The sequence below is a fragment of the Myxine glutinosa genome, chromosome 14 (assembly GCF_964187855.1).
Source record: "Myxine glutinosa chromosome 14, kmMyxGlut1.1, whole genome shotgun sequence".
NCBI lineage: Eukaryota > Metazoa > Chordata > Myxini > Myxiniformes > Myxinidae > Myxine > Myxine glutinosa.
Window position 1 is genome coordinate 1,380,994 of NC_136274.1, and position 20,000 is coordinate 1,400,993.

General features: G+C 45.4%; 1 protein-coding gene across 1 annotated transcript in view; it reads left to right on the plus strand.

Moving 5' to 3' along the window:
* LOC144888837 (peripheral-type benzodiazepine receptor-associated protein 1-like) overlaps positions 1–20,000 on the plus strand; it is a 192,850-nt gene that overhangs the window by 159,407 nt on the left and 13,443 nt on the right. Inside the window, exons 5-6 of the mRNA XM_078768299.1 lie at positions 11,893–12,069; positions 18,998–19,135. Of these exons, the coding sequence (XP_078624425.1) occupies positions 11,893–12,069; positions 18,998–19,135 (315 nt within the window). The remainder of the gene's footprint in view (positions 1–11,892; positions 12,070–18,997; positions 19,136–20,000) is intronic.

A 20,000-nucleotide genomic window follows, 5' to 3' on the forward strand; every position in this document is an offset into this window, starting at 1 on the left:
CCAGAAAATATAGCAATAACATGGGTATATTACACTGTTTTGACGACAACAAACTTGTAATGTGCGAGGTTGTAAAAAAACGGGGGGGGGGTGCTTAACTTAATTCTTTGTGTATATATGTATATATATATATGTGTATATATGTGTATATATATGTATATATATATATGTGTATATATATGTATATATATATGTGTATATATATGTATATATATATATATATGTGTATATATATGTGTATATATATGTATATATATATATATATATATGTGTATATATATATATATATGTATATATATGTATATATATATATGTATATATATATATGTATATATATATATGTACTATATATATATGTATATATATATATATGTATATATATATATGTATATATATTGTTACAGACACGACTTTGATGTTAAGGTGGGCCGAGCGGAATGGCCGTCGTGTCCGCACAAATTACCCGATTGTACTCGACGTTGACGGAGCCGCGCTACGCTGGATCAATAAAGGAAAAGAAGACACACGGCTGAATTATAATGACAAACACCAATGTTTCGATTCTCAATTATATTCGTACGGAAAAGGTTAGATTACAGGGGCTAGAGGTATATCACAGGAAGACGGGCACTTAGACACACTCTTATATTAACCCCGGACAGACGACAGGTAAACGGACAACGGCTGACTCACACGGGGTTTGATGGCTAGGAAAGGCAGATAGCGATGGCTCAAGGTGCACTCTTGGCTCAAAGCAGGGTACAGTCCGGTCCAAAGATGCGGGGAGGTCACCGCGCTCGGAGGGGACGTTCTTTCTCAGGCGGGTCTTTCTCTCTCAGCGATCGCAGGCAACGTTCTTTCTCAGGCGGGGCGCATCTGACGTCACATCCGGCGCGGGGGCCGCGTATATCCGGCGGGGAGTGACACGCCCTCGGCTCGTTAGCTCCGCCCCAGATGGAATCGGTCCGCCCTTCTGATTGGGTGCGGGGGGGGGGGTTACCAGGCTCCGCCCTTGATGAGGAGCTGACAGCCAGCCCCTCTGGTAACCCCGTGGAGCGCCGAGCCGGTGTGAGGACGCATCCTCCCCCCGCGCCGCCGCGCCGCCCCCATCTCCTCTGTTGTTGTTGTTATAGTTGTGGAAGAAGATGGAAGGAGGTATGGGAAAGGTCCTAAACTCACTACTGATGCCATATAATCACATTCTGGTGCAACGAAGAGTCAGAATTAATGGAAACGAGTCCTTAACTGACATAGATTAAGAATAACTAGCAAGATGTCCGAAAGTTGTCTACGTGTGGTGCGGTGGACCTGGGCACGACATTTAATGGGGGAATAAGGGGAAGGTCGGCTCTACTGAGTGTTATTTACATGCAATGGGACTAGGGAATGGGGGATTGGGGAAAGTTGGGGAGTATTGGAGAAATAGGGGAATATTTACAAGCGGATATGGAGGCCAAATTCCATATTCGCAACATTATATATGTATATATATATATATGTATATATATATATGTATATATATATATATGTATATATATATATGTATATATATATATGTATATATATATATGTATATATATATATATGTATATATATATATGTATATATATATATACAGTGGAACCTTGACTTACGAGTTTAATTCGTTCTGTGACCGAGCTCGTAACTCAAATTGCTCGTTTCTCAAATCAAATTTCCCCATTAAAATGCATTGAAATGCTATTAATCCGTTCCAGCCCGCCAAAAACCACACCAATTTTTTTTTAAATATACAGTATATATAAAAATATCTCGCGCTTTATATTTCACCTGTATGCAGCATACAAGTTGGCAGGATGGCCTGGACTGGAGGTACGCACACTTGACTCTAAAGTCTAAACTGTCCAGCCTGGGTTTGAATCCCGACCCAGCTATAACCTGTCATGGGTGAATCACAGGCAGGGTGATTCATCAATGTGTGTACCGCTAAACTGGGCGCCCCGTTTGCGTCCCATTAGTTGTTGGATGTTAAGGATCTCACCGTGTTTTCCACAAAGAGAAGGCGAGCTATCGCCGGCACTCTGAACAAGTTGTGGCCTGGCATGGCATGAACATGAAAACATGAACATGAACATGAAATGTTCGACATGAACATGAAATTTTCCAAAATAACCAAAATGCGAAAACAAAAATGCAGCGCTATACGACAGAGATACTGTACTTGCACGGCAAGATAACCACGTGACCGGAACCCACCTGGCGGCGTAAACTCAAAATAACCAACATGCGAAAACAAAAATGCAGCGCTATACGACAGAGATACTGTACTTGCACGGCAAGATAACCACGTGACCAGAACCCACCTGGTGGCGTCAACTCAAAATAACCAACATGCGAAAACAAAAATGCAGCGCTATACGACAGAGATACTGTACTTGCACGGCAAGATAACCACGTGACCGGAACCCACCTGGTGGCGCAAACTCAAAATAACCAACATGCGAAAACAAAAATGCAGCGCTATACGACAGAGATACTGTACTTGCACGGCAAGATAACCACGTGACCAGAACCCACCTGGTGGCGTCAACTCAAAATAACCAACATGCGAAAACAAAAATGCAGCGCTATACGACAGAGATACTGTACTTGCACGGCAAGATAACCACGTGACCGGAACCCACCTGGTGGCGCAAACTCAAAATAACCAACATGCGAAAACAAAAATGCAGCGCTATACGACAGAGATACTGTACTTGCACGGCAAGATAACCACGTGACCAGAACCCACCTGGTGGCGTCAACTCAAAATAACCAACATGCGAAAACAAAAATGCAGCGCTATACGACAGAGATACTGTACTTGCACGGCAAGATAACCACGTGACCGGGTGGTGAAAGCTCGTAACTCAGATCTCGGCTCGCATCTCAAAGCAATAAACCGCCCGAGCGACGGCTCGTATCTCGAAAAACTCGTAAGTTGGGGCACTCGTAAGTCAAGGTTCCACTGTATATATATATATATTGTTAGGTTTTGGGGGTAATCAAAGAGATACCTTCTTACCTCCGCCATCAAAGGTAGATGGAGGTTATGTTTTTACCCCTGTCTGTTTGTTTGTGTGTTTTTTTTTGTGAACAAAATATCTCAAAAAGATGTGGAAGGATTTGGATGAAATTTGGCAGAGATGTAGCGTATGTGACAAGGATGAAATGGTTAGATTTTGGTGAAGATCCGGATTCGGATCCGGCTAGTAGAATTTAAGTGACTCTTCACCATTGGGACAACAACAACAACAACAACAACAACATGCATTTTAAGGCCATTTTCCCTGCTACAGGGGGGGTTAGCCTTGCGGTCCCCATGACAATCTACTCCATTTTGCCCTATTTTTCTGCATCCTTGTTTAAGCCCCTTGCCCGCATTTCTTCTTCCACCATCTTTCGCCAAGTCTTTCTCGGTCTTCCCCGTCCTCTACTTCCTTCTACATTCATTTCCATCACTCTTCTCAACCAGTCACTTTCATCCTTCCTCCACACATGACCAAACCATCTCAACCTGTTTCTCTTCACAGCATCAATCACAGGCTCTATTCCCATCATCTTTCGCAATTCATCATTTGTCTTCCTCTCTTACAACGATACTCCGAACATCCACCGAACCATTCGCATTTCCACCCTTTCCAGCCTTCGTTGCTGCTCTACGTTCATTACCCATGTCTCGCTCCCATAAATCATAACACTTCTAACATATGCAGCATACACCTTTCCTTTCAGCTTCAACGACACTCCCCTCCTCATCAGCACGCCACTCAGTTCCCCAAACTTCTTCCATGCACATCTCACTCTTGCAACCGTTGCCGAGTCTGATCCACCTTCTCCATTCAGCATGTCTCCGAGGTAGCAAAATGTTTTCACACCTTGCAGCTGCATGCCGTCTCCAAGATCCAACTCAACATTTCCTCCATCTGCAGCCCCCTCTGTGCACACCTTACATTTGAATGTAGCTGCCACACTGGTTAATGACCCTCTCAGACCACTACATTTTTGATGAACCCACTCAGCGCACATTGTACATTGAATGGAGTTCACTCCGACACCCTTCCTGCACACAGCACATGGCCACTTCCCAGTTCTTTCCACCTCACCACATGCTTTACCACTTGCCATCACCTTCATCTTTCCGATATTCACCTTCAAACCTTTTGTCTCCATACATTCCTTCCACTTGTTCATCTTTTCCTTCAGTCCATCCATACTTTCCGCAATCAACACCAGATCATCTGCATACAACAACTCCCACTGTAAACTCTCCTTTACTTTCTGAGCCAGCACCTCCATCACAGCTACAAATAGTAGTGGACTTAGTACCGACCCCTGATGCACTCCCACCTTCACCTCAAACTCACCACTGTTCCCGTCCTTCGTCCTTACAGCTGTGCGTGCTCTTTTGTACATTGCCATCACTATGATCAACCATTCCTCCACTCCTAATTTCCTCAATGCCCATGTCAATACTTCGCGTGGAACCCTATCGAACTCTTTCTCCAGATCAACAAACCCAAGAAACAACTTCCTCCGCTTCTCCATGTACTTCTCCTGCAACTGCCTCACAATAAAGAGCGCGTCTGTCATCCTCTTCCTGGCATAAATCCAAACTGCATTTCATCGATCTTCACCTTCTTCCTTATCCTCCTCTCCAACACCCTTTCCAATACCTTCATTCCATGCTCCAATAACTTTATCGCTCGGTACAAGCCACACTCCAGAGGGTCACCTTTCCCCTTGTATAGAAGGACGAGGGTACTCAGTTCCCAATCCACTGGAATGCGGCCTTCTTTCACCACCAGATTACTGATCTCTGTCATTCTCTTCACACCCCCAACTTCCTGCTGCCTTCAACATATCTCCCACAACTCCCGTCGGCCCTCCCGCTTTTCTACTCTTCATTGCTTTTATCGCTTCCTCAAATTCCTTCTCAGTTATCTTCTCTGCCGGTCTGAAAACTGGGTTACTCTCTATGTTGCCATCCCATTCATTCTCTGTATTCAACAGCATTTCCATATATCTTTTCCATCTTCCTTTAATTCCATCTGGGTCCACAACGATTTGTCCCACTTCATCCTTCAAGCAACTCAACCCATCACATCACACCTCTCTTTCGCTATCTGCTTTGCAATCCTGAATACCGCTCTCTGACCCTCTTCCGAATCCAAGCTTTCTCCGAACATTTTCCTACATGCCTCCTGCGCCTTTGCTACCTCTTTCTTTGCAGCCTTCTTGGCTGCCTTATAACTTTCATGCTCTGCTTTTTCTGCTCCCGTACCCTTCGCCTTCTGCCACTCCTTGAACTTCTTCCTCTTCTCGTCAATCCTCTTTCCAACTTCCTCATCCCACCACCATGTTTCCGAGTGCCTCGGTGGTCCTTTTGTCTATCCACATACCTCACCAACGGCTCCCAACAGACTATCCTTCATTGACATCCAACCACGTTCAAGCTCAACCACATCATCCTCTACCCTACTCAGCCTCTCTTTTGAAGCCTCCCTTACTGTCACCTCTTTCAACCTCCACACCTTCATTCTCGGTTGGTACTTCACCCGCCGAGCTCTCCTCGCACCTTTCACCCTTATGTCGCAGACAACCAAGTGGTGCTGTGAAACAGCCTCCTCCCCCGGGATCACCTTTGTGTCCGGAGGTGCCCCCTATCTCGCCTACACACCATCAGGTAGTCAACGGTTGGCGTTGACCCACCTGACGTGTATGTAACAAGCTTATTATCCTCTTTCTGGAACTGAGTATTACAAATCAGCTCCATCAGCAAACTCCAAAATTCTTTCACCTTCTCCATTTCTCACACCAAATCCGTAACCCCCATGAACTCCCTCAAAACCATCCATACTCCTTCCCACATGTCCTCCTACCACAACAACTTCCTCATCTTTCACGTTTTCCATCAGCTTCTCTATCGCACACCAGAACTTGTCCTTCTCTTCATCGCGCAAGATTGGTGCGCAAGATTGCACAAGATTGGAGGTCTCGTCTCTTCAAAGCTGTCCATGCGCGCTCGCTTTCGAAGTTAAGTAACTTTTCACAATTGTGTTTTTGTCGAAACTGTATCTTGCTCTCGGTGTATGTAACTATTGGTGTGTCTTTAATAGTATTCTTGGTGTTGGTTTTTCATACCTGTGTACAGAATCGTCAGTCTATCGTATCGCGTATTCTGAGGCCTAAGTGTAGTACTAGGTTACCGTGTCCGACCTTGGCTTGAGGCTTTGTTTTTGTCTCAGCGGTTCTTCGATCGCGCTGCAATTACTTTCTGGTCTCTGATTTTCCCGGTCTTTTCACGCCATACTTCCTTGTTTTAAAATCTCCTCAAAAAAAAAAAAAAAAAAAAAAAATTTCCTTCTGTTCTTATTCGTTTATTCGTTCGTATTTGTTTGTTCGTTCTTCGACCACGTTGTTTGTGATCATGTGATCACGTTGTTAAAAAATGTCTAATCTGTCCCCTGAAGACCTGTATTCTGTCATATTATATAACACCTTTTTCTTCTTCTATAAAAGGATGCTTTCGACTTGGTCACCAAATCTATTCATTCCAAAAAAATTTCCATCTCTTATAGTGCATCTTTCATTCATTCCCTAAACTCTCCAGCACTCCACCCATCCTTCAGCGTCCTCAAACGTATTTTTGACTCGAATGTCTCAAGAAACTCATTTTGCAATAAAGGTTCGTTTCCCATTAATCGGACACTTTTCAAAATCCAATCTCACCCCTCCCCTCCAAATCTTCCCCATCACCCCTCCCCTCCAAATCTTCCCCATCATCCCTTCCCTCCAAAACTTCCCCATCACCCCTTCACTCCAAATCTACCCCTTTGCCCCTCCCCTCCAAATCTTCCCCATCACCCATCTCTTTCAAATTTTCCCCCTTGCCCCTCCCCTCCAAATCTTCCCCATCACCCATCCCTTTCAAATCTTCCCCCTTGCCCCTCCTCTCCAAATCTTCCCCATCACCCCTTCCCTCCAAAACTTCCCCATCACCCCTCCCCTCCAAAACTTCCCCATAACCCCTCCCCTCTAAATCAACCCACTTGCCCCTCCCCTCCAAATCATCCCCATCACCCATTACTTTCAAATCTCCCCCCACACCCCTCCCCTCCGAGACTCTCCCTCGCTCCTCCCCTCCTAGACTCCCCTCTCACCCCTCCTCCTCAAAGCGTCCTCCCCGCTTCTTCCCTCTTCCAACTTTCACCTTCATCCCCCTCAACCTTCTGCCTCGCTCTTCCCCCTCGTCAAATAACACCTCATTGCGCCTCTCCCAATCACCATCAAACCTTTTGTCCGTCCCATTCTTCCCTTTCTCCAAGCTATTCTGTAATCTCTGACACACCTTCAACAGCTCTCCCTACCTCTTCCACCTCTTCCACATCTTACCCTACCCCCCCCCCCCCGTTCTGTATCCGATGCTCCCCCTTCCTCTTCCTTAACAGTATGGACCTCAAACATCCGGGGCCTTCGCTCAAACTTGTCTGATCTCTCCATACAGGTTGCTTCTGACAAACCAGACGTGATCTGCTCAACAGAAAGTTTCCTCCTTCATGATGTCTCTGATTCCTTGGTATCTCTCCCAGGTTACTCCCTCCTCCGGTATGATAGACCTGAGCCTCGTCCTGGAGGTGGGGTTGCTATCTTTATAAAAAACTCTCTTCCTCACTCGCACTGCACTGCCCTCTCTCCACCTCACCCCCAGGAATACCTTTGGCTATGGCTTCCCTTTCGCTCCCACCTTTTGTTCATATGTGTGTTGTACCGTCCACCAAACAGTGATGACTCCATCTACATCTCGCTGTCTGAGAATATGGACCAACTTCTATCTACCCATCCCAACTCTCTCTTCCTCATATGTGGTGATTTCAACTGTCACCATGCCAGTTGGCTGGGTGTGGGTACCCCTCTCACCAGCCATGGCTCTTCAGCAAAGGACTTCTGTGACTCACTGGGACTGACACAATCTGTCAATTTCCCGACCCGGATTTCAGTCAACGGAGCATCTTCTCTTCTGGACTTGGTTATGACTAACTTCCCTGCAAATGTCTGCTGCTCTTCTTCTGCTCCAATCGGCTCTTCTGATCATGTGCTTGTTAAAGTGGACATCTCTCTGACCATTCTCAGAGAGCCTCCTCAGCGTCGACGAGTCTGGCATTTCACTCAGGCCAACTGGGACGGTCTTCAAGCAGCCATCAATCATCTGGACTGGTCTCCCATCTCTACCGCCTCTGACATCAACTCATCCTGGGAATTCTTCCAAAGTAAATTTTTCTCTCTCATGCACAGATTTATCCCATCTCGTCTTCAGTTGTCATACCCTTCCTCCCGTCCATGGTACACGGAATCTTGTGGTGAGGCTATTGCCCAGAAACAACTTGCTTTCGTCTCCTGGAAAGCAAATCCAACGGAAGGAAATCTCATTTCCTTTCACAAAGCCCTAAACAAGTGTGTGTCCACCCTCAGGAGAGCCAGGAAACAATATCTATCCGTTCTCAGGACCGAACTCTCTTATCTGTCTCCCTCTTCCAAATCCTGGTGGCGTCTGGTCAAATCTGTTTCTGGTGTTTGTTCCCCCTCCATCCCCTCCCTCACCTCAAATGGCCACATGGCTGACTCTGCACGTGAAAAAGCTGAATGCCTCAACTCTGTGTTTGCCTCTAAATCTTGTGTCCCAAACCCATCCCTCTCTGTACCCACCGTACCCAGTCGTACCCAGCTGCTCCTGGACTCTGTGTCCTTTCCTCCTGACAAGGTGGAAAAGTTTCTGTCAACCCTCGACTCGGATTCTGCAACTAGACCTGACGGCATCAGCCCACGGGTCCTAAAATCCTGTTCTTCCGCTCTTTCACTCCCTCTCTCTGTTCTCTTCACCCTCTCTTTTGCTCAAGGTCATTTTCCATCTGCTTGGAAATCTGCCAACATCACCGCTTTGCACAAAAAATGTGCAAAAACAGATCCCAGCAACTACAGACCAATCAGCCTTCTCCCAATTATCAGCAAAGTCATGGAATCCATCATTGCTTCAGATATGAAATCTTTCCTCTTCTCTAATGGCTTGATCTCTGATCTTCAATTTGGTTTCAGACCTGGACACTCTACTCTGGACATGCTGCTTCTGCTTTCTCAACAATGGATGGAGGTCCTCAATGCCAAACAGGAAATTAGAGCAGTCTCCCTTGACATATCACGTGCCTTCGATACGGTCTGGCACCCCGCTCTGCTCACCAAACTCTCCTCTTTTGGTATCCATGGAAATCTCCACGCATGGCTGGTGGACTTCCTCTCTAGTCGTAGTCAACGTGTGGCCCTGAATGGGTTTCTCTCATCTCCTCTTCCTGTTCAGGCTGGAGTTCCACAAGGCAGTGTTCTGGGCCCTGTGCTTTTGCTGGTCTTCCTCAATGATCTCTCTGACTCTCTTGAAAATCCTCTGTATCTCTTTGCTGATGACTCTACTCTCTGTCGCTCCATTCTTCATCCCTCAGATCGGCAGTCTGCAGCCTCCTCACTCTCTGCAGACCTGGACAAAATCACAGACTGGGCAAACAAGTGGAACATGTCTTTCAATCCTGACAAATCTCACACTCTTACGATGTCTCTCCGAAAAGACCGACTGGACAACCCTCCCATCCACTTTCTGAATAATCCTCTCCAAGAAGTTCTGTCACTCAAGCTTTTGGGTCTCACTATCTGCCATGATCTTTCCTGGGAAAACCACATTTCAAATCTGGCCTCCAAAGCCAGTCGCCGACTGGGCATCCTCCGTCGTGCGAAGTCCTTCCTTGGCACACCTCAGCTCCTCACCACATACAAGGCTTTCATCCGCAGCTCAATGGAATACTGCTCTCCCCTCTGGGCTGGTGCTCTTGCCTCACACCTAGCTCGCCTTCACGCTGTTGAAACCAAAGCATTCAGAATCATTGGAATCTCCCGCGATGAAGCTAACTCCAAGGGCCTCTCACTCACTCACCGCAGGCAGGTTGGTGGTCTTTCCGTCTTCTACCGACTCCTCTCTGGCCTTGCCCCCCCAGCTCTCTCTGGGCTCTGTCCCGCAAATATTCCTACAGGTCGCACAAGATCTGCCTGCAACCCTCTTATGGTCAAACTGCCAAAATCAAGACTCTCTGCTCACCTTCACTCCTTCATTCCTCTTTTCTCCCGCCTGTGGAACAAACTCCCCCGCTCCCTTCAATCCCACTTCTCCCTCCAGGTCTTTAAAACAGCTGTTCACCACCATCTCTTATCTTTCCCCATCCAAAACCTTGATCTTTTCTACCCCCGCTAATTTCACCACAGATTCACTTTTTTGAAATACCAACTTCCTTCCTTGAAGTCCTTGCAGTGTCCTTGTGTTTTATACTTCTCCCAACCCTCCCCCCCTTCCCACGCCTCCTTCCCCCAAGCCCTCCCACCCATTCCCGATGTCCCTGCTCTCAAATGTTGTGTTTGTGTGCTTCCCCTTCTCTCCCCTTCTTGTCTACCTCTCCCCTTATTATATGTTTTGTGTGTTTGTTTGATTTTTTTTTTGTGTGATAAATGTTAGCTCTTTCACGATCCTCGATCCTGTATACAAAAAAAATAAATATATATATATATATATATGGGCTGCAGTGCATTGGGTCTTAAACTTGCTGATAACATTGCGTACGGTGGACACAGGAACATCAAGATGGACGTGTAGTCTTGAGATAGCCATGCTTGGCTACAATGTTGTGTCTGACCTCCTCAGACAATTCTCTGGTTTTATTTTGTTTTCTCCATGCTCATTGCGGTACACACAGTGACACAAAACAGCAGAATGACTCCTTTTCTCTATTCAAACTGGCTGACTGAGTGTTATTTATATATTTGTATTCACGTATGATGTAAGTGTGTGTGTGTGGAATCGAACCGGTCCCACTCGCCCAGAGACAGAATGCCGATGAGCCCAGTCGTATTCAGTTCTCAAGTAACAGCAGTTTATTTTACAACCAACACAGCCGTGGAGAATGATCACGACGAGGCGGACTCAATCGCCCGTGATCTCGCCAAGAAAACTCTAAATGCAGGACGTGCCGCGCACGGATATATGCAACCAACGATCAGATTCGAGCAAAGCAATAATGTTTGATCTGTCGTTCATGTACCATCTGGCCAAGGAGAGAGAAACCAAGACAAAGGCACTGAAGCCTGTTACTGAGATATTTACGAACTTGTTCCGGTGTTATCAGTGTCCAGCTGAATTCCAGCCACTCGGAGAGAAAGAACTCCCTAAAGAAAGCAATTTTCACAAGGTTTTGACGGAAACCAGACATTTGTCCTAGGTCGTGCGAAGCCAAGGGAGTTTGCATATAATTGATTATATTCACTGGTGCGGACTCAGCGGTGCAGCGCGAACTCAAAAATGTGAAACTTGAAGGAATATTATTTATCCTTCACAAAAGTTACTGCAAGTTAACTAGAAATTACTGCAAGTTACAAATCCCTTAATATAGATCCATTTCCCAACATGTGTAAACTGTTTGCTGCAGCGACAACTAAAGAACAGCAGATTGAATACTGATCCTGTTTAATGGGGCATTTATTATTATTATTTTTTTTTAATGGAAATTGCCACTCTCGGTAAGTAGTTAAGTGAAATTTAGAAAAAGATAAGGATAAAAACAAAATAAAAAATAACAAGAAAACATCCAAGACACAGGAAGTAGTCAGTCAGGTAAAATAGTTGATATTTTTGCCTGATTCCCACTCATTTGGTTGTGGATGAGTTGCTTGGAAGGGAAGCTTAATCTGAGCATAGCCTATCCTCTATTTTAGGCATGATTGGTGATGCTGTTTACCAGATTTAATTGTTTGTGCTGCCCACACCCCCTTCCACCATGATTACAGGCAAAGGTGCCAACTCAGCTGAAAGTTCATTTGCTGGAGACATACCGCAAGTCATTTGCACAGCAACACGCACAGGAGCTTGCTAACCACGCAGCAGCTTTGCTCGCCCGTGATGTGAAGGCCGAGAGACTGCGTGATGAGATCAGAGTGCTGCGAGAATGGCTGGGAAATGAGCAGGTACAATGAGGAAAGCACGTTAGCTCGCAGGACGTGCGTACCTCAATGTAAAAAGTGTTTCATTCCGATTTACTTATTTGTATCTTATGAATGCAAAATTGTGGAATACCGTATTTTCTGTTGTATTAACCTTAACCGTGTATTAACCGCACTCCTGTCTTTCACCCTCAAAAATATAATTCATGCTCCCGGTGAAGCTTGATGTTGGGCTGGAAGTGCGTACTCTTATCGGCTGTGTCATCGGGTACATGTTGGGAGATGTGTGTGTGGTGTCGAACCGACAAATCATGGCATCCCATAGAACCTGTAGGCCCACGATGGCCTCGGCCGTGAAGGTCCCAATGCCATCCTCCTTCGCTAATAAGCTCCTCACCTCCAGCCTGAGAGCAAGTGTTGTGAATGAAAAACATGTAAATTCAAACTAATTCCCCATTTATAAGAGGCAGATGTTAGGGGGAGTGCTGCCTCAATCTTATTGTCCTATTTTTTTGCTTTTACAGTGATTTATTTTATTTAAATTATAATGTTTAAGATCCACCTGGCGTTCCTTCTCCAGCAGTAGCAGGTCCACATTTGAGAGCTCCACCCAGTACGAGTCCAGAAACTCCTCTACATCACCCTGCTCCACTTCATCAAAGCCGACAGTCTTTCTTGGCCATTTCGACAATGTTACGCCGTGTTTTCAACACCATTATTCACGCCGAAACCCTTAATGCTGTGAAAAAATTGAGGGTAAAGTTTCCCCCATTCACCATTCATACAGGAACAGGTGACTTCCCTCCAACACTCCTCAACATTACGTAGAACATCCTTTATTGTAAAGGCATTTCAGAATTCCTTTACAGTCATCTGATCATTATCAGTTGATTTCACGTGCAAATCATTATCAGGTTTGCAAATGTTCTTCGGAGATAAGGCCAAAAAATATATATTGCTGGTCTCTGGTCAGACCAAAGTTCCAGAATTGATGCGGCGATGCGGGGTTTTTTTCTTCTTTTTTTTCTTTTTGAAAAGCATGGATTGCACATATAGAGGTTTTTTTTTGTGTCCTCATGCCTTATGGTCCTCCTCATCTGCTGTAGCGCCGTCCAGAGAGAAATTAAAGACAGCCAATGGGACTTGTAGGCCTTTTTTTTTGTAAATAATGAACACAAGCTTAAGTTATTTTAAAATTTATTTATTCTGAAAATCATTACGTTCTTCAAGCATATGATAGACTGCCATTTCGATCTCGAGATCGCCTCGCCGTACCGTCAAACATTCCAATGCGTTGATCGCGTCAACACTTCGCATGCGCAAGTGGTCTAACAGGCCGATGGTCTCCCACAATCTATTCTCCCTGTCCACCAGATTATCACAGACACTTACAACGTCATGACAAACGAGATAGGATCCAGGCCTAACTAACGAGATCACCAGCAGCTCTCTAGGCCTTCTGGTTGCTTCACACGAACCCGACAAAGAACGTCTTCGTTTCAATAAATGACAATATCCAGCCGATAGAGGCCTTGCATCACGTGAGCGTCGTCCATGGCAACCGGTTCCGGCCGCCATCTTGGGTGGCATAAACAACATGGTGGGAAAGCTTTCATTTGATCAGACGGACCTGTCAGTTTACGCCCGTAGCTTGCCCATTGAGGCGTTTTCGCAGTATTGCGAGAAACTGAGGCTGTGTCATCTGCCTGTGGACCCATGTGGACCCACAAGTACGCCACACACACTCCACCGTCCACACAATCTCCACCGTCCACACACACCACCGTCCACACACACTCCACCGTCCACACACACTCCACCGTCCACACACACTCCACCGTCCACACACACTCCACACGTACACCACACACACTCCACAAGTACGCCACACGTATGCCACAAGTACGCCACACGTACGCCACAAGTACGCCACAAGTACGCCACACGTACGCCACAAGTACGCCACACGTACACCACACGTATGCCACACACACTCCACACGTACGCCACAAGTACGCCACACACACTCCACACGTACGCCACAAGTACGCCACACACACTCCACAAGTACGCCACACACACTCCACAAGTACGCCACACACACTCCACAAGTACGCCACACACACTCCACAAGTACGCCACACACACTCCACAAGTACGCCACATGTATGCCACACACACTCCACAAGTATGCCACACACACTCCACAAGTACACCACACGTACACAAGTACGCCATACGCACTCCACATGTACGTAACCAAATGCCTAATCCTGCTTTTCGCTTCGCGAGCGAAGGTAACAACCTCATGAGCCATATTCTCACCTGAGAGCTGCAGTCAAGGCAGCCATGAATCGGTTTTACCGTTGTGTCGTCCGGAAAATGGTAGAATGACAAGCCCGATCCCTTATGAAATCGGGCTGTACATCCGACAGCGCAACAACTCTTTACCATCGTGTAGGGGGCAATTTATTTGTGAGACGAGTTTCAAATTGCCGCCATTACGTATGGTGGCAGAAGCAATGTTTTGCCACCCAAGCGGTCACGTGAATAAGACGATGACGTCACATGCAACTTCCTTATTGGATTCATGACGTCACGGCACACAAAACTACTCATATCTTTGGAACGGCTGGTTGGATTTGGACAAACTAAACGCAGTTTTGTAGGGCAGTACCGTGCGCGAATGTGGATACCAAATTTGAAAAACGAATTGTTGACGCGCGGGGTCAAAATCGATGCGCGCGCTGACCCTAACCCAGAAATATATTTTTCTCGGCCTAATACACCTTGAATGTAGCAATCACTTCCTGGTTCTCATATCACCTGTACGATCATCTCTTTCATGCCGTCCTAAAACATCCATTTTTACTTCCATAGTGATGGCTTCCTCTGTCTTTTGCTCGCACTACCAACCTTGCTAGTCCACGGACGCGTTCCAGTCATGATTGCAACGTTTACACGTATTGCAGCGGCACAATTCACGTGCAAAATGGCAAACATCACTACACTCATGACGCTAGCATGGGGGGTTTCCGGAAACTGGAGAAGGGGAAGGCGAGGGAGGAGGAAGGCAATCTAGCCAGAAATCTGCTCGTTATCGCGAACACGTTTTCATGTTGTTCAGTGTGAAAGTTTAATCGCAGCGGTACTCACGCACTCGAGTCACGTAATTCCAACAAATGATATAAATGACAGGTGCTCACTACTCCTAAAATGCGCAAACACGACACGCATAAAACGCAAGGTTACCGTACTGGAATTGGAATGTATGCCATTAACAGTTTGGTGACGTCACACACTTGGAAATGGTAGTATGTTTTGGTTAAAGTCTGTAATAGGTCTGTAACTTGATAACGGCTAAAGACATCTAATTCGAACTTGATACAGATATGTATAATGATGTAAAAGTTAACGGATTTGATTTCGTCGTCCTGAGGTCAAAGGCCAAAGGTCAGAGGTCATGTTAGGTAAAATTGTGATAACTTGTGAACAGCTGAAGGGATTTAAATTACAACTTGGTACAGGTATGTATAATGATGTAAGCATGTTTCTTTTAAAAATAGCATTACATTCTACACATATTCTTGATTTTATGTGTGGCAACGTGTACACTTGAAAATAAAAATCTATATTGGTCCCTTCTGATTGTGGGCCTGGCGCCAAGATGCCATTGGAGCCATTGTAAACCCGGCCCTGGAGAACAGGTACGTATTCCCATCAAGAATTCCTCACTCCAGTTTGTCAATCAATCAGAATTGCCAGAAACGTGATGACATTTCAGGGTTACCGTGCATGACTCAACAGGTAAAAATGTACAACCGAGATTGCTTGTACTTACATCGTTTTACATAATTATGAAAGCTCCAACCGTTCCCCGATATGTAGAATGGTATATATAAAAAAAATAACCACCTTTAGAGGCCATTTTTCCCCGCAAAGCAGGGGTTGGCCTTTTTCGGGAACCGTGGTTGTTGTTGTTTTTCGGTCCCCTTTTTGAAGCAATGTTTTACGGCCGGATGCCCTTCCTGACGCCAACCCTTTTTGCCGCCTTTAACGACAAACAGGGAATTACCAGTGAACTGGTACTCAATTAGCCGACTTCGGAAGGATGACAGGCTGAGTCAACCCCCCTGGCGTTAATTCAGCGATCGACCGGGATTCGAACCCAGGATCCTAGGATCCTAAGCTGGCACCCTAGCCGCTAGCCCAACACCAGATATGTAGAATGGTATATGTATGATAATTGGAATAGAATTGAAATTCACCATTGATTGTTTTTAAGACTGATTTTTTTCTTTCTTTCTAAAACCGTGTATTTACCGCACCCCCAACTTTTAACTTTTTTTGCTGATGAAAAGTGTGGTTAATACACCGAAAAATACAGTACTTCTCTACCTACCCCCCTCAATCCTGTCCTATTCTTTCCTCAATCCTGATTCATCATTTGACCTTTATCCCTTCTCCACCCCACCTCTTTTCATTTTATCCATTTGCATTTCCCAAAACAACCCCTCTTCGAGTTCATGTCATTGCAGCACGTAATTCTCACTAGATACATTCATAAAGTATTCACACTCATTGCCTTTTTCACATTTTGTTGTTACAGCCTGAATTTAAAATGGATTATATTGCGATTTATTATGTTGATTTGATCAACACATAATAAATACTTCATCATGGCAAAGTGGAATTTTTACAAAATAATTAAAAATGAAAAGCTGAAATGCCTCGACTCAATAAGTATTCAACCCCTTTGCTTTGACTCTCCAAATTGAGCTCAGGTGCATAAAATTTCCTTGATGTCTACAACTTGATTGGAGTCCACCTGTGGCAAATTCAATTGAGTGGACATGATTTAGAAAGAAACACACATTTTTATAGGTGCCCGCGGAACTACGTAACTTCCGGTTCGTGCACCCTTCGCGACAACAGTCACGTGATTGGATACGTTGATAACAAACCACAAAAGGGCACGTGTTACAGCCGGAAATTATGGAAACGGTGCAGGTTATTTGATCATAACTCGCGTAATTCTTGTCTGATCTTTAAAATTTTAACTTTTCGACAAGCTAGAAGTAATTCTCTTTCTAACAATATAAAGTTTTATGAAAAATAATACGAAATGTTTGAAAAGCCGCCTGCGGAACTACGTAACTTCCGGTTAGTGCACCCTTCGCAACAACAGTCACCTGATTGGATACGTTGAAAACAAACCACAAAAGGGCATGTGTTACAGCTTACTTCCGGTAGTCTCACCCTCACCTTTACAAGGTCTCACAGGTGGCAGTACATGTCAGTGCAGAAATTCGACCATGAAATCCAGGGAACGTTCCGTAGAACTCCGAGATAGAATTGTGAGGAGGCAAAAGTCTGGAGAAGGGTTCAAAACAATTTCTGCCAACTGTGCCAACGCAGCTTCTTACGGTGGATGACTGGGATAATTTCAGACAGAGAAACATGGCTGCACGAACTCCGTTCCCCAAGGTGAACAAGCAGGTTGACCTCGGGCAGAGCAACAAGGCCGTGCGTACTCCACTCCTTACGGTGAAGGAGCTTGCTGGCATTGGTCAGAGCAACATGGCCGTGCGTACTCCACTCCTCACAGTGAACGAGCTTGCTGGCATTGGTCAGAGCAACAAGGCAGTGCGTACTCCACTCCTTACGGTGAACGAGCTTGCTGGCATTGGTCAGAGCAACATGGTTGTGCGTACTCCACTCCTCACAGTAAACGAGCTTGCTGGCATTGGTCAGAGAAACATGGCCGTGCGTACTCCACTCCTCACAGTGAATGAGCCTGAAGGCATTGATCAGAGCAACATGGCTGTGCGTACTCCACTCTTCATAGTGAACGAGCTTGCTGGCATTGGTAACGGCAACATGGTTGTGCATACTCCATTCCTCACAGTAAACGAGCTTGCTGGCATTGGTCAGAGCAACATGGCCATGCGTACTCCACTCCTCACAGTGATTGAGCCTGAAGGCATTGGTCAGAGCAATATGGCTGTGCGTACTCCACTCACGGTGTACGAGCTTGCTGGCATTGGTCAGAGCAACATGGCTGTGCGTACTCCACTCACGGTGAACGAGCTTGCTGGCATTGGTCAGAGCAACATGGCTGTGCGTACTCCACTCACGGTGAAGGAGCTTGCTGGCATGGCTGTGTGTACTCCACTCGTCATGGTGATCGAGCCTGATGGAGACCCACTGAATTGAAAATATATAGAACGCTCATACTCCGTGAAAAGTGTAGCCGCTGTGTCGCCAACTTGGTTAGCACGACTCGACCGACTCGCTTCGCGGATCTCGTTTGTTTTGAACATGTCCCAGATTTTAAAAGCCAGACAACTGTTAAAAGGCCATTTTGTGCGGCAATAAACTGCTCCAATCGGTTACGGAAGTGTTGTGGTTACGGAATGGTTACGGAATGTCCCGAGTTCTTCACGCTCCCAAATTAACAATATTTGTTCTCGAATTTTTTTTTGTGAAAAGGAAAGGATAAAGGAAAGTGTTGTAGTAACTGTGATAGGTTTCCTATTGAAAAACGATCGCACAAAAGGTGAAAAAACGCAATCGCTTTTCGCTATGAATTACGTGCAAACGCATGACGGAAATAACCATCGCCCAGCATCGAGTGCCAACCAAGATGGCGCCCGGTAGCTACATCTCCACCTGTGTGGTGTGAATGGCAATGGTCATTCTATATATTTTCAGTTCAGTGTGGAGACCACGTAGTGAACAAAACAATTGACAAAACGCAGTTTAATCCTTTAAGTTTACAAAAGGTGTGCCAGAACAAGGTAGTCCCAAATATCAAACAAAGGATTCCGGATCCTACTTTTCAACACTCTTTCCAGAGGATCAACTTGCCTTGAATTTGTTGTGAAGCATCATCTTTGCTTTTGTTTGTGTCAAATGCGCAAGTGAGGTTTTATCATTGATGCTTTTGCAGGACAACGTGGCTGCAATAGAATCGAGGAAAACCGACAATCTGCTGAAGGAATCTCAGAAGGAAGTCTTGCGTCTCCAAAAACAGCTCTCGTTGTCTCTCCTTGGCTGGAACCAAGTAAATGGCACGCCGTCTGACAAGGTAGAGTGAGTGAGTGAGTGAGTGCCCTTTACAGAAATGACTTTCAACATTGTCCCCCATTTGCACCTTGGATCCTTATTTTTCGTGATTTAATTTTTTTGTTTCTGGATCCCACTTGATTTTCTGACAGACTTGCCCATTGAATTTGGCTTTTGTGATTGAAACCCTTGATTCTAAAAATGTAGCCTGCTTTAAAAAAAAAAAGTATTTTTCATCATGAATGAAATCAATTACACATTAGTGTTTGCTTTTGCAGGACAAAGGCCAGCTGATCATTCAATGGTCGTTATTTTTATGCCTCTGCCGACGGTCACCATTATGTTTTCAGATTGTCCATCTGTCCGTGATAGGTTTTCATTACCGCGATAACTTGAGAACGGCAGAAGGGATCTTAGACAAACTTGGTGCAGGTATGTACATTGTACAGGGTGCTTCAAAAAAATGTTAACACTTATATGGGACTATCGTTTTTAATCTTGTGTTCTTGTGTCCCAAACCCATCCCTCTTTGTACCCAATGTACCCAGTCGTACCCAGCTGCTGCTGGACTCTGTGTCCTCCTCTCCTGACAAGGTGAAGAAGTTTCTGTCAATCCTCGACTATGATTCTGCAACTGGACCAAACGGCATCAACCCACCGGTCCTAAAATCCTGCTCTGCCTCTCTTTCACTCCCTCTCTCTGTTCTCTTCACCCTCTCCTTTGCTCAAGGTAATCTGCCATCAGCTTGGAAATCAGCCAACAATACCGCTTTACACAAAAAATGTGCAAAAACAGATCCTTACAACTACAGACCAATCAGCCTTCTCCTAATTATCAGCAAAGTCATGGAATCCATCATTGCTTCGGATATCAAATCTTTCCTCTT